Raw genomic sequence first — 23,708 nt, 5'->3', positions numbered from 1 at the left:
ACTTTATACTATCAGTTTTCAAAATGTCACAAAACACGAGTTCATTTTGGGTTCGTTCCAGTTTTCAAAATGTCAGTTCCAAAAAGCAGGTACTTAAACTTTACGAGGGGACAAACATCACCGCTTAAAAAATCCTCTCTAGAAACCCCCAAAAAATCCCCAATCCCATCGCCTGTCTCCGCAGCCAATTTGAAGCAGCTCTCTCACCGGCGACCTCATCATCAAATTTTACAAGTCGTCGACGAGTGTTTCTATCTATCACTTGTTTTCTCGACGGTAGAGAGGTTGGCTTCATCTACTCTAAAACCTTTTCTTTCTCCCCCTTTCTTCCTGGTATGCGACTTTTTGTTTTTTGGGGTTTCCTTTCTCTCTTTTAGATTAGTTGTCCTAATTAATAGTGTTTGTCGTCGTCTATTTTGCTGATAGTTCCGTTGCGGGATAGAGTTTGATTAGCTAGTTGTTGATTTTAGTTGTGCTCCTGTTTATTTGCTAGTTTAATCCTCGCTTTTACTAATGGATTATCAAGCTTTACTTCTGAAGCTTTGTGAACTGTTTGTTATGGATGATGCTGATATGGATGATGTTGTTTTTATTAACTGGATTATGAATATGAGGGAGCCATTGATTTATAACATTCATATGATGAAAGATAGGGGTAATTCCCTTTTCAAAGAGGGAAATCTTTCTTTAGTTGTTAGCATCTATAAACAAGCTCTCCAGTTCTTCTGTTTCCTCGGAATTCCTTGTACACATGACCAGTAGGCTGCCACTTCCCTTGCCCTAACCCTTGTTCCCAATTTAGCGGCATGTGAGTTGAAACTCTCTCATTACAATCAGGCGTGGTGTTATTGTAATATTATCTTGAACTTTGATCCCTGTAATGTGAAAGCCTTTTATCTTAGAGGTTTAGCTTTTCAGAATTTGCATTTCCTTGTGGAGGCCCTAGATGATTCTGAGCATTCCTTGAAACTTGACCCGAATAATAAGGACGTGGCTCGTTAGCTTCATTATGTGTTTGATTGTCTTGCTTTGAAACGAGCAATGACAAAAAGGGTAAGAAACCTCTTCTTCAGGTTGAAACGGATACTAAGGTTGATGCGGATACTAAGTTACAGCCCCTTGTTGAAGCGGATGAAGCCTCTTGTAGTAGGGGCTATTATTGAACAATGACATGGATTGTGATAATAATAATAAAAGTAGTAGGATCTCAGATGAGGTTATGGAGTCCGACTCCATTGCTAAGAGTTGCCCTCCCTCGTTAGGGCAATGTGCTAGTCAACCTTCCGCTACCATATCTACCAAATTTAGCTTCTCCAACAAAAACCATGCCCACAAAAAATTATGTCTATTTTCAAAAGACTATGACAACTTGATGTCAGGAAAGAATCTGCAAATTTATCATCCAAAGTCGGGGGCTTAAATGAAATTTTGCCCCCTTTCTTCTAAACCTTCTATCTTGACGGGAACTCCCCAGGATAAGCTATATTGGGAAGTAGTAGTTCCCTCCGCTTCTCCAATGCCTTTGAATCTTTGTCCGTCAACGGGCTTTAGGCCGTCTAAAAATTTTGATATTTTTGTTGATGAGGAAGTTAGTAATCTTAATGTTAAGAGACCACGTTTGTCCCAAAAGGAGAGTCCAAGTTTTAATAACTCGGTTTCTGAAGTGGCATCGCTTGATAGCACTGTTATGGAGCCCTCTGTGATGAACGATTCTTCTCCCTTGCAGAATCAGACTCCTTTTATTTTCCCGGCATTTTCCAATGCATGAGGCAGGTAGCCGATGCAGCAGCCCTAGATGATCAGTGAATCATCCTAGTGCCAGCCATCGCATGGGTCGGGATCGAGCCCAGTTAAAGAATAAATCGCTAATGTTGGTTAAAGGTTTTGTTTTTTGCAGGTTTAAACCCAAGAAGCTGGAAAAGAAGACACTAGAAATGATTGTGAGCTATAAATGGAAACATGAAAGTTCAATTCACTTCGACAACCTTTACCATTATCCGCTTAAGAAGCGTCGACTATGTGTGACTGAGTCTTTTTGTACTTTTACTTGTGCTAGTTACTTATCTACTTCCTCCGTTCAACTCCACTCTACCACTTTCAATTTTCTACACTATTCACAAATAAACATTCAATTTCAATTTTCTCTTAATACATAAGTGAAAATATATTGATATGAAATCTTGTTTAATCTGTCTTTACGAGTACATTAAAAATATATAATTTTTATAATTTTTGCAAATACGTCGCTAACGATATTTACCGCGTAAAATACGCGTTGGCAAACGTAATAAGGTAAAGTGGTAGTGGAGTTGAATGGAGGAAGTACTAGTTTAGGGGTCTCTCTTGTCCCTCCAGTTTGTTTTATAACAGGTTTGTATAGAAAAAAGAACATACATCAGATATACTACCTCATATTTTATTTGTTTTTGAGCATATGTATTTTTTTTTTGAGCTTATACCACAAATTTTATTTGTTTTAGAGCATGTATACTTTTTTGAACTTATTAAAGTTAATAAGTTAAATTTTAAATTTTTTTTCCATCAAAACTTAAATTCAACTAAGGTTATTTGTATTTTTTTTGAGTTTCATTGTAATTTTTTGAGCTTAATGTTTAAGGAATGAACTTAAAAACTTTATAATAAAACTCAATTTTTAAAACAAAACGCAAAAACTTTATTACAATGCTCATAAACTACACAATTGGTGATATTACATCGGATATATAATCCACTTACCACAGGTTTGTATGCACTCGGATATTTGAAGTCTATATATAAAAATATCACACTTTAGTCAAAAAACAAAGAAGGTACCCAAACTGAATATAAATCCGGTCAGGGTATTCAGTTTTGCTATTAGGGTAGGAATTCAATCGTCTATTATACCCCATCAAACAGGTTTTCCTCATCTTAAATTACTTCGCGTAAGAATGAATTAGTTAGATAAGAGTACCAAAGTGAGCATGTTTGGAAACCAGTCACATGTTTTTAAAATTCCAAGTCAAGTAAAGAAGATCTTACAGCTTCTACCTCTGTCTTGATTTGTTTGTTTGATTAAATCCAATGACAATGCTATTGCAATTTCGGTTAACAAAAAAAAGGAACACAAATTTAACCAAAATAGAGGATGAAGTACGAAATAATTTTCATCACAAATTCACAACACATACTAAGGCATATAAGCCAAGTCAAAAATGCTAACGGCCTTGGTTTCACCACAACACATACCAAGCCATACAAAATTAGTTTTAAGAAAATTTACTTCACGACAAATTAGGTTGGTCTTTTCCGCTTGTTTTTTCCTGTCAATTTCCTTATTTCCTTGATGAATATATTTACTTCCTTTGCATAGTGAACGCCGACGTGAAATTCTTTGGGTTTCCTGTTAACATCTGGAGTTTTAGCAAAATTGGCACAGCATGTGCAAAGTCGATCTAAGAAGGGGTTACTCGGGGCATCTTTCTCCACTTCTGACAAAAGTTTTTTACTATAAACCAATATGACAAATAATGGATATAGAAGATTTTGCACCACATTATCTTTCACGTCTTTCCCTTCGACCTGTTATTAATAAATCTATTAAATTCAACTCATTATATAACATAAAAAATATAACGGAAATTTCATATAGTAATCCTTAATTTTGTCATATTTTCCATGATGCCCTTTCTTTTAAGAATCTCCCCATGGTACCCTTAATGTTTCATTTTTGTGCCCATGGTAGCCTTAATGTATCGTCCGCCAACGAAATGTTAAATTTTGAAAAATAGGGTTTTTCTACATTACCCTTTGTTTTTTCGGTTTCTACATGGTATCCCTTTAGTTTTCTAAACATCCGTGGTACCCCTAACTTTTCTAAAAAACAACAAAGCATGACCCCAAGTTTCTATTCCATCAAATTCCGTCTAGTTAGCCCGTTAGTTGTTGACATGGCTGCATATTTGGCAACATTAGCTTACATGGATGATGATATGGATTTGATAATTAACCTCTAACATAACCCGTTATTTTCCATCAAATTCCTTATTTTCCACAATTGAAACCCTAATCCCACCTACACTCCACCCTACCATCTGCCACACCACATACACTCCTCCATTCCATAAGCCATCCTAACACCACCAACACTCCATTATTTCCCATCGTATCAGCCACCCTAACCCCACCTACCTACCTCCCAACTACAAGCGAATTTCAAGATCTGGGAGGATGAAGGTTGTACAACGAGATTGGTTGTTGAACACGGGTCGGCAAACATCGAAAACATCGACAGTGATGCTTATAGGTGGCGCGATGGGGTGAGGAAGAAATCAGTGGTGTTATTAGTTGTTTGGGGGTTTGATGAGGAAAAGGTGTAGGCGGTCGTTGGAGGGTGGCGTGGTTGAGTAACTGTTAGGTGACTATTCTGGCTCAGAGGTGGCGTTGTTCGTAGTGTGGCGGTGACTCGGTGAGTGGAGGTGGGTGTGGTTAATTAATTGTTAACGGTGAAAATTTTGATTAAGGATAAAATGAGGTTAGTAGGTAAACACAATTCATGAAATCCACATTATCGCACACTCACCAACACTTGAGTTAAAAACTTACAAACGAAGCTATTTACGCATCCTTGTCAGCAACTAACGGAGCAAAATGAGGGAAAATAGTGTTAGGGTCACGGTAGTTGTTTATAAGAAAGATTAGAGGTATCATAGATGTTTTAAAAAGGGAAGGGGTACCATATAGAAATTGAAAAAACTTAGGGATACTATGTAGAAAAACCCTAAAAAATATTAATAAATATGAAATAAAAAAAAAAAAGTTTGAACATTTTCGATGGTACCTCTGTATTTTATGCATTTTCCCCCATATATACCTAAGTTACAACAAAAGAAGTACCATATTCTCCCATTACTATTCATCACCAAAAGAATTAAAAGGGTATGGATTTAAGAAGAGTTTATGTAGGAATTAAATCATGGAGTAGAAGAAGATCGGCAAATGTCCAACATGGCTATGTTAGTTATAACAAAGATTTGAGGAATAAAGTTAATGATGAGTTGATGACATGAAAGCAAACATGAAAATTTTGTCCAAACTCGTATATTTGAAATTTATTGATTGTATATATTGATGTTGAGTAAGAATAAATCGAGATGAGTCACATGACACATAAAATGCAAGAGCACAATGAACCCCTTATCAACCTATTGCATTGCTTCGATCATGAGAATAGTGGGAAAACTGTATTAACTGAAGGGTTCCATGGGAAAATTGTTTCATCTTAGAAATATCTTGGAAAAATGAATAAAATACAAGGCTACCATGGGAAATGTTCAAACTTTAATTTTCAAATTATTGTCACGTCATCAAGTTTTAATGTTCGGTTGACCGACGTTATATTAAAGGGTATATCATAGGCACAATGGCAGATTCTTAAAAAACAGGGGTACCATGGAAAAATTTGACAAAATTAAGGGGTACCATGGGAAATTTCCGAAAACATAAAGCCCAAGTAAAAATAATTCCTTGACATATTGAAATGACATATATTAAAGTTTAAATAGGATACTTACTAGGGGAACAATAACTAGGAAGTAAGCGATAAGTGAATGACTAAAGTCATTAAGCAATCCAGGGTCGTCAAGTAATGTAGCATCATGCGATGTAGCTTCAACAGGCCATGGAGCAGCACAAGGGTTATCAGGCCATGAAGCCCATGTAGGGCTATCAGTGACATCAACCCATGTAGAGTCATGAGAATCATCAAGCAACGTTGCATCAAGCAATGTAGTAGTAAAAAATTTCTTCTCTTGAGTTCCTCTGGCTAAAACACGTAATACTGCAGCTTTTTTATGCAAGTCCAACTTTTTATTCTGCAAACATAACATTAATTTCAGAAGATCGTCTTATTTTGGTTCAACAATTGATAGCACAGGGACACAATTATAACCCCATATAACTTTTATATCCAATACATGTATTATATTTGACAAGTTGTCTAGGGTTTCTGTCAAAAATTCTTTGATTCTCTCCTCTCTTTCTCGGGGTTTTCTCTTACGATTTCGATCGTAAGATTAGTCTTTTCTTTGTTGTCTTTTGTTTTCTTTATGCAGGGACAGAGAAATAGCGGAACGAGGGGCTTCGACCGGAATGGGAAAAGGCCAATGGGTTCGAATGAGATCGATGAAGGGTTCCAATGGATTAATTTGTATTACGTAAATCATCAACTTCAACCAAACAAACAATGTCAAGCGGAACGTCGGTAGACCAAAAGCGACCACCCGGACTCCAAGGAATAAAATGTGCTAAATTATGCGCTACACTATTTAAATGTCTACGAACAAAAGTAAAGTAATAGCTTCAAAACTAGAACAGATACTGTAAATTTCTTCGAAGACCAAAGCTGTCACTGCGATCCTTCCGCCTAGCCAAAATTGTATTGATAATAACTTGGCAAGTTAAGGTAAATTTTCAAACAACGTTTTTGAGGATCTATTATTAAAGTCTATAATGAATGGTTTGATAATTGCTCATTTATCTTAGAAAAGGTAATATTAAAATTATTGGTCATTACAAGTACAGGTAATCTTAAAGAGGATAAATTTCAAAATGTCAAGTTTTAGGATGGGTCAGTTAAAATCTTGGGTCAATTTTGTATCAATTTGAAAGTTGTGATCCTCTAAAGTCTTAGCATTTCAGAACAATTTTCATTTATTATGTTGGAATCATTTTTTAGATGTCAACCTCAGATATTATTGTTGTTAAAATAAAAGCCTTTCTTAAGGTCTACCTAATATATATGATGAATGCTTTGAGCCATTGTTATGATATAACCCGGGCACCGGCCATGAAATCTAGTATACTCGTTATAATATAAGGAGTATTTAATCAAGTATACCTGAAATGCTGTCACCAATCGAATACACAAGAGAGAGTTCAACCCTTCAGCATGAAATGGCATATTAACAACACCACTCCCAATCTGAAAATACAAGTAGACGAATATATTAATCAATAAACATATCAAAAAAAATTCTTCTGAATTAATTACCACGATATGATCACTGAAATTACACTACCAACCTGATCACTAAAGTTAATCAACATACTCTCCCTCTTATACCTATTCAGCCAAACGTCAATTTCTTCATCTTCATAAAATGACAGCACATGAAAAACAACAAGAAATAGTCAAAAACAATCATGCTCGATTCTTGATTTAACTTCATATAAAAATAAATTCATATTAATATACCTTAGTGGTACGTGACTCACATATACTAATAATCTTTATCTATATCATGTTATCGAACCTCGTATCTTTGGCTCGAGAACAGAATTTAGAAGCTACAACTTCTGACATCTGCTTACTATGCTTACTATGTGTATTTGAAGTTTTTGATGGTAAGGGTAGTCATCTAACAGAGTCACCTAACAAGTTACATTCATATCTAAATAGAGTCACGACTCACGAGTCACAACCCTTGTCAACATTGCTCATTTCTAACACTGATCATTATTATCATTATATCTATTAAAGAACACCCTCATACTGCTGATGTGGCAGCATGAGGGTTTAGGAAAACAAGTTTCCTTGCTTCACATAAATTGGGCAAATTTTTCCAAGAAACTATACACTTTATTTTTCAGTACAAAATTGAGGGGCAAATCAGTCAGGATATTTTCCATTAGCTTTACACCTTTACCGTTTCCCAAAAAATTGGCATGCTGAACATTTAGTTCCATAGTCCATACTATTACCAAGACACTACAACATTCTTACCTCACCAAAGCATATTATCTCCTCGAACAACAGTCAAATGAGCAACAAACAAACAACCTCTAAAAATCTCATGTACATCATAGGGATATATATATATATATATGAAATGATCGATTTCAACAACAATGGCATAACCAATGGGTTTTTTGTTTATTAGATTGGTTTGTGTTGTGCAGCATTGACGAAGAGGTCGAAAGACTATTGGAGCTCATATGGGTTTTTGGAGTCATCGTCATCACCGATGAGGTCAGATATGGCGGCCTTTTCAACAACAAATATTAGATTTTTACATATTAACATGATTATTAATTATGTAGAGTCACTTTTAGTCAGTAAACAATTAATAAAAGAAAAAAATCTATCAAATGTAAATAAGGTTATCTTAGTGTATGAAATATCAAATTGAATATCTACTATCTGAATCTAACACATTTCATTTAGGAAAATTCTACCAATAATCTAGCAATTAGGGTAGGACTGTGCATCGGTCCGAAATTGTAATACCAAAAATTTTTGGATCGGAGACCGGATAAAAATTAAAAATTCTTGAGCTGAACCGGACCGGAAAATTTCGGTCCAAAATCAGACTTTATAAATGATTTATCAATTTTATACGTATAGAAATAAAGAAATATGTTATTATCGTAGAATAACGACAACTAAGCATATTTGAACAACATTATATAGAATTTTATGTGAACTAACCTAAGACGAAAAGTTAAAACATAAATTTCGGTCTTTCCAATCCAATTCGGTCCGGAAAAAAGAATCCGGACCGAAACCTGGAATCCTTAAAAAGTTAGGACTAGGGACCGGACCGGAATTTTTAATTCCGGTTCTGGTTCGATCGATCCCGGTCCAACTTTCCGATCCGGACTGTGTTATGCACACCCCTAAGTGCGGGTAGTGAAATTAATATTAATAGTAGCATAATGAGTAACAATAACAGTAGCATCATCATGTATATACGTATAGTGAAAGTAATAACAATATTAATTGAACTAGTCAAAATAACATAGTAACGACGTGATCAGTAATTGTAATTGTGTGTCATGAGTCATTATCAGTTTGATGAATTTTATAATAGTTCAAAATATTATCGTAAATGGTATGTTTAGTGAGGTCGAGCACCAAAACTGTATGAGAGTATATATTTAGGGTCATTTGTGAACAACTACCTTTCATTTTATTTTTGGCTTTCAACTACCTTTCATTTCTTCATTTTGCGAAAGACTACCAAAAATCCACTTCCGGCGAAAAAAAGTCAACTTTCTGGCGTTGACTTGCTCTTTTCTCCTTTTTTTCACACATATAACCTATATTTCTCCCTTTGTTCACCAAACAAAATCCGAAAAAGCTCCTCTCCATGCTCAACACCTTATCAAAAGTTTGTTCAAAGCAATACCAACGCATCAACCATCTCAATCTCCATCTCCGTCGTCACCTTTACTACCACTTTCACCTTCATCCTTACATTTCAACAACCTTATAGACTACTCATGATTCATCAATCTACTGTCCATCTAAGTCATATATTAAAGTACCTTCTTTCTCTCTTTATGGTAAGATGATGGGTATAAGAAAACTAATGAGATAGTAGCACACAAGTGATCCTAAGAATGAATCCATGCTTTTTTTTCGAATAGTTAACACTAGGAGTTAATTTTGCCAACAAGGTCATAATAGATCATTATTGTTGAAGAATTATTTACCATGTTAAGATTAATATCAATGATGATTTTGTTTCAGCGATTAGGACTTTGCTTCTGGTAAGAGATACTCCGTAGACAAATTGAGGTGATTAATATTGGGTTAATCAATCTTTATCATCGATTATTAGGGTTATGAAGTAAAGAGTTAGATTCAACATGAAATGGTAAGTCAATGCCTCAAAGTTTACTTTTTTTTGCCGGAAGTGGATTTTTGGTAGTGTTTCGCAAAATGAAGAAATGAAAGGTAGTTGAAAGCCAAAAATAAAATGAAAGGTAGTTGTTCACAAATGACCCTAAATAAAAGGTAGTTTTTGACAAAAAACCCTATTTATAAATTAAAATATACTGTTTACTGTTCATTTTCAAAATTTAATAAATAAATTTAATTTCTAAAAATTAAAAACAACCCCGTGAATTTTCAGTTTTCACGGGTGTCACACTAAATATAAATAAAATAACTACACAAGGGCAAAGGAGTAATAAAACCTGAAGCAACAGAAGGTGGCAAAGAGAAGTCAATCAGAAGGTGCGTAAGGAACTCCGCCAAGTCACAATCCCAGACCCCATGTCTTGTATAGGATAGGATAACGTGTTCTATTGCAGGGGAAACAACCTGTGATTTTACTCCATCTTCTGTATCATATCGGATCAGAAAGAGAAAATGAATCAATATTCAATCAGCACAAAACTAAAGCTAGCAGTTAAAACCTGAAGGACACTTAACCTAAATCTACAAAGTCACTATTTGTGATTCACTTCAAGCGCCGTAATACACCACATTACCTAATTTTCCTCTCACCCATGCAAGATAAGGATAAGATGGTTGATTGAACTGGAAATCCAGGCTGTTGGAACAGCTGATTACTAGCAACAGAGCCAATGGACTAACGAAGCAACAGGGCAGATTAAAGCATTATACATCAGCATTTACCAGCTGGAGTGTGGCTTCTGTACTAGAAGTTTGTCGTACAAAGTTATTGTAAGAGAAGCTATTAGTTACACATATTCCTTCACACTTGTATTTGCAAACATTGGCGTACAAATTTGTAATTTATCAAATCAGAATTCAAAATTCTCCTTAACTCACTCCCAAATTTTTCTAATTCACATTTAATGTCGCCAGCTTATCTTCAACATCTCAATAGTCATACTATCATTGCTAAAGCTCAAATGCTGATCAATTATGCCAATTTCTAGGGTGTATTGTATCAGAGGTTAATCCTTTAAGTTCAACAGTTTTTCTTTAAATGTCATTCTTTAAATGTCATAGTAACCTGTGTATAATATAGTATACCTTTTGAATCTAAACTAAATAACTTTCCTAAAACTCTAGTTATTATTGAGTTTTCTGTCACAAATTACACAAACATATTAATGTCATTGTTATTCCTGCTTTTCCTTTCACAAAACCGCAAAAAACCTAAACATCAATTGTCATAAAATTCAAAAAAAGTCCTAATGCTAAGAGACATACGCGTGCAGAATGTGCATAGTCTCCGCAGCAGTTGTGTCGGTAGAGATGCATATGCTCCGATGCAAGAAACCGCAACCTCCTGATGACTTGTAGGTAGATATGAAAGTACCGGTAGGAAGTTGCCCAATACCTCCTGATCCAGGCTTTTCAGCAAACGTATAACAGAACAAATGGAATTTGGATGATATTTTTCCTACAAAAATATCATTAGTTCAGGCAAGCTACTAATAACGATATAAGATAGAAATTGATCATATTAAAGATGGGTATAAGAACTTAAGAAGAGATAAGGTTAGACGTGTATTGTATTAGGATTTAGGAGGATATTATAATTGTATTTTCTTAAAGGGATATTCTTTCGTGTACCCCTCAACTTTTTCATTTTCTATGATATACCCCTCTTCATGCAAAAAAACTTTGACCGTCAATAACTCTTGGCTACAAGTTCAGAATACGATAACTTTTTTTTCAAATTGACCGTCTTTAAGAGGTCTTCCGTGTGAAAAAAAATTCACCGACGTTTCAACTCGTAGTCGGGAATTATGGTCGGTCAAACTTTATTCGTTAAAAAATGTTTGACCAGCCATAACTACCGGCACGAGTTCAAAAAGCGGTGAATTTTTTTTCCAAATTGAAGGCCTTGACGAGATAATTGGTTTGAAAAAAAAATTACCACATCCTGAACTCGTAACAGAGAATTATTATCGGTCAAAGTTTTTTGTGAAAAACGAGGGGTACACCATAGAAAACGAAAAAGTTCAGGGGTACACGAGAGAATATCCCTTTCTTAAAATATACCCCTCTGTTTCGGTTATTTGTTTATCTTTATTTTTTGCACAAAGATTAAGGAAAGGGGAAGGGACTATGTGAGGGTAATGTTAATTTAAGGCTATTTATTATATATATATATATATATATATATATATATATATATATATATATATATATATATATATATATATATATGTTAGAGAAGTTTATATTGTACGTGTTTGCATCATGTTTGTAATAAGGAATTAATTCATTTAACTAGCATCTTACTAAAAGTTCTGTACCTTCATTCTCTATGATTATAAGTACCGAAGGCATTCAACTGATTCCCTTTAACCCATTAGTTATGTATGCATATTGTATATACAAATATAAGGTCAGTACCAATTTTAGCCTTTTACTCGGCCTCAATCTTAGCTTATTAATTTCATGTTATTTCCTATTCTGCCTCAATCTTAGCTTTATTAATTTCATGTTAATTCCTATTGTATACGGAGTATGAATAATCTTTGTGTATTAGCAGCCAATAACAATAGCATGTTTCCCTGCATGGTCAAATACTACTCATTACTCATCTGTTCTCGAAGTAATCTACGTATTACAAAGATGCATGGGAATCAAAGCAAGAGTTGAATTGGTGTTTGCCATATCGCCAAGTACGATGCTTCAGTGCAATTTGCTACTCAATTTTATTTTATCCAACATGAATATACATTGTTTAATATGTTTAATTTCTATTTATGATTATTTTATCTAATAGTGGTCTTTATTTAACGGAGGGTGATTTTCATAAATTTGTATTCATTTAATTTTGATGTCGTTTGCAAATATTGTAATGGGGCATATAATTATCAATGCATTGATCTTTTACTCTAAAAGAAAAAATAGAAGAACTGGAATTTCCTGCGTTGTATTTGTGTGCTACCTAAATAAATAATTTTTCTACAAGAGCATCATAATATTGAGTGTAAGAGTCCATAAATTTAATCGAGGTTACAAGTAATGAACTTCTACTAACAATATAAGATAGAAATTGATCATATTGAAGATGAGTATAAAAACTTAAGAAGAGATAAAGTTAGAGATAAAGCTAGACGTGTATTGAATTAGGATTTAGGAGGATATTATAATTGTATTTTCTTAAAATACGCCCCTCCGTTTCGGTTATTTGTTTTTGCACAAAGATTAAGGAAAGGGGAGGGGACCATGTGAAGGTAATGTTATTAGATAACACAAGTGTACAATGATGAAATTAGATGATTTTTTGGTTGATTTCGTTCTATCTCAATTATCAACTATAACTTCAAATTCAGGAATTAATTTAAAATTTGTTATAACTTTAATTTTTAAGGGTAAGCATAGAATTACGAATACTGATTGACATATAAAAGTTGCAATCTATTGAAAAGAGTGTTTTCTCTTTTATGTAAGTTGCGAGATTATTATAATTGAAGGGTTTGTTACAATAAGTCAACCAAGATAAGGGTCTAAAGTCTCCATATTTTAGTGAAATTATTACTTTCTAATAACTCACGGTTCATTGTTAACAAAAATTTTATCCAAATCTTACCATTATTATTATGAACTTACAATCTAAATAGTATTGACCAATCGTAAAAATTATATTAATACATAAAAGCTACTAATTCTGAAATTGATATTAAGTTGAATTTAAAAATTATTCGCGTCATAACTTATAAGTGATTTAAAATCATATTCTTAAACTAAATCCTACTAACTGGATTTTTTATAGTATGGAATTTCAACCGTTTTGAAATTCTTAAAATTTATCCTAATCAAATTACTAACTGATGAGTAAAGTTTATGTTCAGTGCCCGAATTACCCCTCTTTTATTTCCCTAAACCTCCCTCAAACTAACCTTACCCACATCATCACCCACCATTAGCCACTACTTCACCTCCCTCCCACCACCCCCAACAAACAGCAACCGCCATCGACCGCCTTAACCGAAGCGCACACTACATCCATAACACCACTATTGCTCCTAGAAAACAGTGACACTTCAAGATGCCGCTCCAATGCCAGCCACCATCACCAAAACTACGCCTCCTTTCATCTCAACTTCCTTTCCCCGCCACCATTACATCACCTACACTACATCACCCTTTATCTCCAATTCCTAGTAACAATTAAATTTAAGAAATCGATTTATGAATCATTATGGATGACGAGGCAAGCAAGACCAATGCATTTGGGTCTGACAGATGTGAAATAAAGAAGACCCAAATGCTTCACATAAAATCAAAACATGAACTTCATACAGAAATGAATGTAGATATAAGCGAATACAAACCACTCGACACTTGCTTGAATGTTCCTCAAGGAAATCCTTGATCTCCCGTATTGCTTCTGGAATCCCATGTATTGCATCTGCAATTAAATAAATAGTCTAGCAAAACTCCTTCGCCTTCTACTGTGAGGTAACAATATTTAATCACACATTAAGATAAGAGTTTTCAATTTACCTTCTTTGTAGAAATAGTCTCTAAGAAAATTCAGCAACTTTGTACCATCCTCCTCTCGAAGGACATAATCCATAGTGTTGGTTTCTGTTTCACTGGTCTCTCAATCAAACCCTAGCACTCTCTCTCTCTCTCTCTCTCTCTCTCTCTCTCTCTCTCTCTCTCTTACTTGAGCACTCACTCTCACAGTAAGTAGTGCTCTCACCTATGACACTCTGACTAGGGTATGACTTGGGTATGAGTCGGACATGGTCTAATATCCAAGTTTCGGATTTGCCATAACTAAAGTTTTGAGAAACAGGGATCCAGCCCAAAAATGAGGACTCGGATTTATAAAAGTGACGAATTGGGCATAACTAAAATTTTGAGAAACGGGGCCCCTCCCTAAAATGAGGACACGGGTTGGTCCTATGAGTGAAGAGTCAAAGTTATAAGTTATAACATAGTCTAGGGGTTTGGCCCCCAACTAAAAAAGGGTAGAGGAGAGACAGATGTGCAAATATTTAAGAAATAGAGTTAAAGAAATTGGCCGTAAACATTGCTTCCAAACGTTATTTATGGTCATTATATCTTTGACTCTTTGTGCACAAGTGCACAACTACCCTAGACATCTATAAATGGAGGGAAGAAGTACTTGCAAGAAACCACGCATCCTATCTTTTAGAAATGAGTTACACTGAATATGAACCTTATTCAAAGAGTTTTGATTTTCAAAAACATTTAGCATCACATGTACTTAGACCTAGCAAATCGTTTGAGTTGGCCAAAATACAGTCAGAGTCACATAATTTTATCAAGTTGGGTGTGAACAAATAGAACTAGCGTTCTAGCGTTCATTTTATTTCCTACTCCTTCCGTTATTGTCCTCTTTTCTCCAATCCAAATTAATTGTCAAAATTTGGTATTGCTAAAAATGGGTGGACAACTATGATTACTCCTAATCTTTTTACCACTCGATCTATCAAAATGACATTGTCCCTATTCTTCCTAATTTAAGGAGTGAGTAGTAATCTTACCTCTATTCCTTAAATTTTCCCAAAATGAAAAGTATGACAATAAAAGTGGGATGAATATAATATTACAGAATATCATTACTATGCAATGAACTAATGTTTAGAAAACTCATAAATTGAGAGTGTCTTTATGGGAGAATAAGCCTCCCTGATTGGGAACAATCACTTTAGGAAACATGGGTTCAGATTAATTTCGTTTTTCTTTCAAGTATGCTTCATTGAACAACTTGCTCGCTCGTATCGGGTCTTCGATTAATTTTACAAGTTTGAATTATTTTCACCATGTCTACACGTCTAGTGTTCCATGATAAATTGATAATGCGGACGATAATTAAAAATACAAATAAAAGAGTAATAAAATTTTATTTACCGTGGACTCCTCTGAGTGTATAAATGTGTGTGTGAGACACTCCAACAGCGATCAACTACTCTCCAATGGTCCAAGTCATTAATCATTGTGGTTCCCACTTTATGCAAAGCAACCAAAATGGCAACCATTACTAAGCAATTGCGCCTATCCAACAAAAAAACAAATTTAAAATATAAATCACACCACAAACACATAATGGTACACAATGGGTAACAACAAACCAAGTAAGTAGAGTACAAGGGAAGAGAAGGAAAAGATACACACTTGACAAAATTATTGTTAACCATTTGACTTTGTTGACCACCAATGCCAATTATCAATTCTACAAATATAGGTATGGTAACATCAATATCTACAAAATTATAAATATAAGTACTCTTGGAGTTATAACTACGAGCATTTTTGAATCTTCATTTTCAAAATTAGTCACTATTCCAAGAAATTCTCGTTCAGTTATGTGTTAAATGGGGACAATATGCATGAAATGAATCAAGTATAAAAAACTATGTATGACAAGCGATAAATCCATATCACTTAGTCCTCCAATTGGTAGCGTTACATACAAATATACAATGTTATGACATTATTGCAATGTACAAGTCTCATTTAATAAAGATAATGTAAGCGGTGGGAGAAGATGCGCATGGAGAAGCCTACAAGTCTGTAGTTAAACATAGCTGTTATTTCATTATGATCAATAGATATACTCCCAAAATGGAACAGCTACAGTTTCAAGGGAAGTTAAGTGAAGCGTGGACAAATATATGTATGTCAGTGCTTCAGTGCTTTAGCTGCTCCTAGTTTAAGGATTAGTTTCGATACTAAACAGAACTTGCAGAATTCTTCACAAAGATAGGACATTTGATCCTCTTTGAGAAAATGAAAGAGAGGTACTGATACTAAATTATGTGTCATACAATAAGGAGTTCCTTAACTTCTGATGCTAAGGCAAAGGAGTACTTAGAGTTTGGGCAAGAAGAGGTGTGTTGAGAAAAATGAGCGAGGGAGCAGCAATATTGGGATTAGGATGGCTGTTTGCTGTCTACCTAATGTTCATGAAGCTGTGAATTCGAAGGTGTTGCAGAGTTTGGCCTACCACAACCTCCAAACCTCCCGTAAAGGGCTTTCATGGAATGTGCATGGAGAGTCTTTTGGTGTTAGGACAGCCTTCTTTGACAAACCATTCCTCCTTTTTTGTGATTTTAACCAAGTGGAATTCAGCTGTTGTAACTTATAAGTTCAGTTCTTGGGTGAGTAGACTTGAGAGTGCTGACTTCTTTCCTAACTGGACGAATTTACATAAAACTATGTTGACATCTGCACCATTATGACAGGGTTAGGCGAATTTCCAGTGGCTTACGCTGGAAAGTATGCCATTTCACGGAAACATTTTACTTGCTCGTGAGCTCATTCGTAGTATTGTACGCAATATCACGAATTGTGTGACCACAGTATCCAAAGAAGTCCACTTCCAACATCTTCTGTAACTCAACCTCCAATGGACACCGTAACTCCTCAATGAACTGAGACAATGAGACCTGTTATCCCGCTTCCTATTTGTGTGCACAAAGGTTTTATTCATAACTTCCTTGCTGCCCAGGAGGGGAACCAGTTGAAAGGAGTTGGTGCTGCTAGAGGTGGAACAGAAACATTACGTCTTCTTTTCGCGGAAAACTGAGTCTTTTTTCTTCAAGGCCCGAGAGAGGGGCCTCACATTCTCAAATCTAATTTGGCCAGATTTTGCAAGGCCTTGGGGCAAAAAATAAATGCAAAGATGTTGGACGTCTTCCGTAACTCAACCTCCAATGCCAAGACGTGTCAGTCAGGCGTTGCTGGCTATACAAGCATGTAAGATTCTTACGGAGCATGACTTACTCTGGCCAATTCTTCGCTACTAAATACAAGTGCATTACAGCCAACTACAGGAATGTAGTATGTACCATCTTCTTCAAATGCTTCATGGGCTGGGTTGGTAATTGGTATCCATTAAGGCCTAAGGCTTCTTGAGAAGGAATTGGCTTGGAAAGTTGGAAGTCCGTCGAGTACGACTGTATGAGTATCAGTATCTGGGATAATAGATGGATGGTCTTGAGACAGGACAAATGCCAAGAAATCGAGAATAGAGCCAAAATGTCAGGCCGACTATGAATATTTGGACTGGAAAATCCATACTGACCTACAAGTTAACGAGAAAAGAATGGGATGCTAGGAAGATTTCTAGTTTGTTTAGGCTAACAGGAAAAATAAGATCTTAGCCCGAAGGTAAATATTGAAACGTTGAAACTACGTATCTATCTCATGGCATCCCTGAGTTTTCACATCTTGACCATGATATTTAGAAAAAATATTTGAATTCTAGAAAGTTAGAATTGTACACAAAATACGAAGTAAGGTTAGCAGTACTTTGTCACGTTCGTTTAACACCTGATCAATCCTGTATTGTTGCAATATTGAATATATTATTAGACAAAAAAAACGCTTATTCTTGCTACCATCATATATCAAAGTCAATCGATTTAATGCCAATGTGTACGGACGGATTAGGCCCCGATTTTCCACTAATTAACTTCAATCACTTTTATTTCGTTGCAGGTTGAACACGCTTTGCTTTGTCATACTCTTGGTGTTGAATTCATTAAAAACCCTTTCATTTTATTGTTTGCCTTGACTTCAGTGGTTAGTTATTAATTGGGTTGGGCCTCTACTTCCATTTACTATTCATTTAGTTATCTTAGTAGAGCTTTTTTATAGATAGATTGGTAGTTTACGTGACATTTAGGACTAGCCACCTTCATCCAAATTTTCATAGGTCTTATTCTATTCCTCCCAATCTACTTTGTTCCCCAGTTTTTGCGCCTCATAACTGGAGAATTAATCGTCTCACATGGCCAAATCATTTCAACTCTATTGTCGCCACTCTCTAACTTCTCTCTGATCACCTCATTTCTAAGTTGCTCAAAATCACTTTGGTCATAGCTTTGCCCGAGCTTGGTGAAACTAAGTTGAACCCCTACTAAGCTTAACATCAAAGTAGTCCCAGCGCTCCCTAATGCTTGGAACGAAAAGCTCGTTTAAGCACAATGATGATGAAATATGAAATGATCCTAGAATGAGCTTTCATTTAAAATACGTGTGAATGGAATGGAAAAACAATATGTCACAAGTAGTATCCTTTAATTTTCATATTTTTTTGTTCTTATTCGTTGTTGATGATTTCAGCAATAACTTTAGAAAAAACATACTCCACAATCCACATTAATCCATCAAGATTAGGTATATTCTTAAATTTTTAAACTATTTAGGGTGGCATGTGTAAAATTCAAAACCCTTATGATTCCACGGCACAAACTGTGCAAGTGGCTATATTCCCTCCATTTTCCATTATTCCATCCATTACGAAAATATGCATGTAACTCCGGAGCTCCGGAGTAGTCAAATTTCCTATTAGAACATATCACAGAATTTTGTTTGTCATGTTAGCGTCTTTTAGTAGAAGGATTTTTTAATAATTATACTCTCATTCCTCTCCCCTTACCTCATAAACATGTATAAAACAATTGTAAATTATTGACCGAGGGATTACTAATTTCTAGAGTTAAAATGCACTATACTATGTCCTTTGTGAATAAGAGGACAAAGAAGAAAATCACACGGGTATTACAAGCATGTGACTGTCATGGTGACGTGACGATTGCTCCCAAAAATGGCGGCCCCATGGACCATGACATACCAATTATCGAGAACTTGGTCCCTCCTTCCAGAAACCCCATTTACTTTAGGGATACTTCTTCAAATAACTTATTTTTTCTAATTTTTCTTTTATATTCTCTCATAATCTTAAAACAGAGAAATTTTTTTTAAAAAAAAATAAAACCTGCGAGTAATTTGTTCACCAAAACTCTTCACTTATCGGATTGTACCCATGTAGGTTGACTTTACTTCTCCACTAATCGTAAATGATAAGAGGCACACGTGGAGGAATAAACAGTGTACCATGAATAATTGGACATCATCTTTAGACTCTAATAGCCTTAACTAGATGACCCATCTAACACTCAACAGTAATGGTAACAACAGCACTATGTGGTCAGTTGGTCATCCTCCATGCTTCTTAGTTCTTACTTACTCGTTATTACTTCTTAGTTTCTTACTATGGTCACCATCCTTACTTCTTACTATGGCACCCTTCTTACTTAAACCGAAAAGCTTAGTTATACTTTCACTCATGGTCTATGCAAGTAATACCCTCTTGTGATGCTGATTTAATTCTAGCAATAAAAAAATGATAAGAAGGGACTTGCAATAATTTAAAAGGGCATGGTAAAATTATGAAGTTCGTGTTTGCTTCTATTACTAGAAATATTCTCAACTATCTGTAAGCAAGCAGGAACTCCTTCAGATGTATTACTTGAGTGTGCTTATATGAGCGAGTCAGCGAACATTAGACTCATATTCTTCGTTGCCTTGGCTGGCAAAGGGCTGATTTTGGGACATAAGAGGTAGATTAGGCAGGCTAGTGGAGTTGGGCATAAGAAGCAGCCTTGTACACAAATTTGAAAAATTGCTCTTGTAGCCATAATCTAACGTGGGTTATAAAGAAAGAACGAAATGCACAGGTATACCAGAATGTAATGTGCCCTATTGAGAGAAATCTGTCACATTCAATTTTTACTTGTGGGATCTACATGGATTTACATAGTGAAGTTGTATTCCTACATAGATTTATATAATGAAGTTGTATTCCTACATGATTATATTGTAGGTTCTTGGTTCTTTCATTTTGAAGAGGTCGGTCTTTTAATACTCATTCTTTGTCCCTTGGAGGAGAAATAAAGAGGCTAAACTTAATTCTTACAAAAATGCTAAGCCAAAATTGGACAAGCTTGGTAATGGTAATGGTAATCCAAGATACATCAAGCTAACAATAGATCTGTCTAAAACAATGGTGTTGATCTGATGAGCACAGATATAAGAAACAAAAGGATGATGTTGATGAGCATGTGACTAAAAGAAAAGGTCCAGAAATAATTTGAGATGCTGGACCCTCGTGCCTCTCGTGGGGACAACTCCCATAAGGCTCCAAAAGAGGCGCCCTCATGACATGCCGATTATCCCAAAAAAAAAGGTCCCACTTTCCCCAAGCCCTATTTACTTTGTGTACCTGGTGTCACTTGTGAGGGCAAGTTCTTTACTTTCATCAAAGATTCTCTTCTTTTGCACCTTTTTCTTTCGTAACATCTTCAGACAATAACAAAAAAAAAATATATCTTAATTTTGTCTGCCAAACTCTCATTTATAAAACTTGAACGGCATCACATTGATTTAAAATTGATCCTCCCTCTCTAGTAAGCATAATACTCTATTTTCTATCCCTTAAATGGTTATAGCAATTAGCATTGGAATTGGAGATGTTCTGAAATTTGAAATCCATTATAATATGTAAATTAAGTTGTATTCAAGATAGTACGGAGTATTAGATATTAGGAGTCGAGAGTCATTGCCAATCTTCAGGCACCTATATATGTCTCAGACTCTCAACACGACAATGGCTTTGGACATCCTCAATGTGACAATTGACTACTAACAAAATACTACTAGCAAATAGTGAATTGTATCATCTTCAATTTGCGGTCGGATATGACATTTGCTTAGACTATTTCACGCATATGAAACCTATTCCCTCACAAATCATGCTATAAAGCTCACATCTAAGGTGGTTATGCACTCAGATCAGCAATCTTTTACAAAAAAAACATAAGCTTCGACATTTATACAAAGAACCACATGCCCCCACATTACTGAATTCACTGTCCAACGAACTATATTTATTCTTTCACATATTTGTTTTCCATACTATAATCACGATTATCTACCACATCGATTATAAAGATGATAACATTTGTACATTAATACAAACTACACTCATATGACAAAGTATTGATAGCTGAAATATTGTAATCACCTAGCGTTAATCTTTACCAATCTAATTAAATATTAGCATAAGTTCACAAGTAGGGTATCTAATTAAGTCTTAACTTTGTGAAATTTTGGTTGAAAGACTTACTTAGAGAAATACTCCGAAGCATTTGGAAGGCCCTAAGCATCTAGTGTATTACTCCATGTTTTAAAATCATAATTCACATAATAAACATAAATATAACAAAGAAGGTACTACTTGTACAAAATTATACCATGTAACCTCTTAGTTTGAGAAAGTTTCTTCCTAAGTCACACTAAAAGATCCACTATCCCATCGGCAATATCTACATTTCATTTGGTAATAACTCGTTAACTTCTACCAATGTTTTCTATCAAAATAAACTAAATACAACCACTCCACTTCATGCTTGCTATCTGTTAAATTTTATGTGTTTTAGGGCTTGTTTGGATCGGGAATTTGAGGAAATGTAGTGTGGCTTAGGGATATAAATCTCTTGTTTAGTTTGTTAGCAAAGAAGAATGGGATTTAAACGCATCTATCTTCTCTCCTTAAAATCAAAAATCCTTCCGTTGGAAAAGAGATTTGGACAAAAATTATATCCAACCACTCTACTTCATTCTCTCGTCTTCCCTCCCGTCCCTTACACTTCCCTTGTTCCCTATCCCTCCCTTTGTCTATTCGTTTTGCTATCTAAACAAAGCCTTGTATTTTGGTTTCTATTTTTTTTTTTTTTATAAAAAAAAATACCATCAGAAGGAACATCCTAATCCTAATTAGTATCAAATCACCACAAAAAAACAGCCCCCCCTCCCCACCCACCCACCCACCCCCACTTCTATTGTTCTTTTACGGATTGCTTCCTACCGACTTCGAAACAAAACTTTGACGACGTTTAAATACTTTTTTAAGAATGATAAGAAATCATTTGCTTTTTAACTCGTATTTATTAGTATTTATGTACGGATAATTTTAATTTATTTTTGAAAAATTAATGAAAGACTTTGTTTACAACAAAGATCAATGATCTAATTGCATGATTGGGAAAAAAAAAAAAAAAAGAAAGAAAGAAAATAATAAAAGCATTCATTACCTGCCTGTCATCGCCATTTAAGTAGGGTTGGTTGGAAGTTGAGAAAAGAAAGCAATAAAGAAGAGAGAAACGCCTCCCAACTGAACAGCACACCAATGCATCCGGTCAAGGTGGTGTTTGTGTCAAGGTTCCTGTCGATAATATCGATATGATATGAATGACATTTAACCAAAAACAAGGTTGAACTCGAGGAATAGACGACTGCATCTCACTCAATATGAAATGAATGACATTTGACCAAAAACAACATCTCAATAGACGATAGACGACTGCATATCATGCATGAATGAACAAATGGAGAGAAAGATCAGTTACCGATGACATGCGATGATGCCATGTGTGAGAAAATTCCTGTTCTCTTGAATGTTGATTGTCATAAAAAATATCGCGATTGCGATTCCAACTCTCCATAGCAGTAGACAGTAGCGGAGTTTTCTTACACCACCGTTTCCAACAAATCATTAGAAAGAGAGTTGCATAGATCCTACCGTAGCATCAACCGTCTCCCATAACTCTTGTTCGTCGTCAGTGGCAGGTTTAGGAGCCTTACCCTTCGGTTCTTTGATATGATGCAAAATAACCGAATATATACAATATATTCCTAACAGTGGCGAAAGTTGGGGATGATGATGTAGAGGAGAGTATTGGAGGTTGTTGATGGTTGGTTATGGTGACTGTTGGGATTTTGTTTTGAGGAGATGAATTCATTTCATACGGATGAAAAAAGTAAATCGACCACAGAGAGAGAGAGGGAGAGCAGTCGAGTAATAAACAGTCCAATCAACCCTTTTATTGTTAGGGTAATCAATTAATCAATTTCTTGTTTCACTATTTCAGGGATGTCGATGTAGAAATCTTCAAATGAAGGTAATTTTTTTGGGCCGCGTGTCACTCAGTGCTTGACATAATTTTTGTTCTTAACTTACTATTCAGTTCCGTTTAATTTGATTCAGTTCAACTTCATCCACTTTAATTAACTTCCATTAATTTCAGATCATTTCAATTTTATTACTCATCTTAAACTTAGGCGGTGTTTGACCTTACTTTTTAAAATGACTTTTACTTTTTAGGGCTTGCTTCGATTGAGTATA

General features: G+C 35.1%; 1 protein-coding gene across 2 annotated transcripts; it reads right to left on the bottom strand.

The window, feature by feature from the left end:
- Positions 1–3,110: 3,110 nt before the first annotated feature.
- Positions 3,111–23,431, bottom strand: LOC141585815 (uncharacterized). Of its 2 annotated transcripts, none has more exons than XM_074406853.1 (10): positions 22,933–23,431; positions 22,618–22,748; positions 14,207–15,730; positions 14,035–14,111; positions 10,949–11,141; positions 9,961–10,107; positions 7,063–7,130; positions 6,878–6,961; positions 5,553–5,852; positions 3,111–3,561 (listed from the first exon to the last, which is right to left on the bottom strand). In XM_074406853.1, the coding sequence occupies exons 3-10, from the start codon at positions 14,277–14,279 to the stop codon at positions 3,274–3,276; spliced, it is 1,230 nt and encodes a 409-aa protein (XP_074262954.1). In that variant the 5' UTR covers positions 14,280–15,730; positions 22,618–22,748; positions 22,933–23,431; the 3' UTR covers positions 3,111–3,273. The 2 variants fall into 2 exon arrangements, with proteins under 2 accessions (XP_074262954.1, XP_074262955.1); XM_074406854.1 differs by having other exon boundaries at positions 22,622–22,748; positions 22,933–23,375.
- Between the last annotated feature and the right edge of the window lie 277 nt (positions 23,432–23,708).

The sequence above is a fragment of the Silene latifolia genome, chromosome 6, assembly GCF_048544455.1.
Source record: "Silene latifolia isolate original U9 population chromosome 6, ASM4854445v1, whole genome shotgun sequence".
NCBI lineage: Eukaryota > Viridiplantae > Streptophyta > Magnoliopsida > Caryophyllales > Caryophyllaceae > Silene > Silene latifolia.
This window is presented reverse-complemented; position numbering and strand designations above follow the sequence as displayed.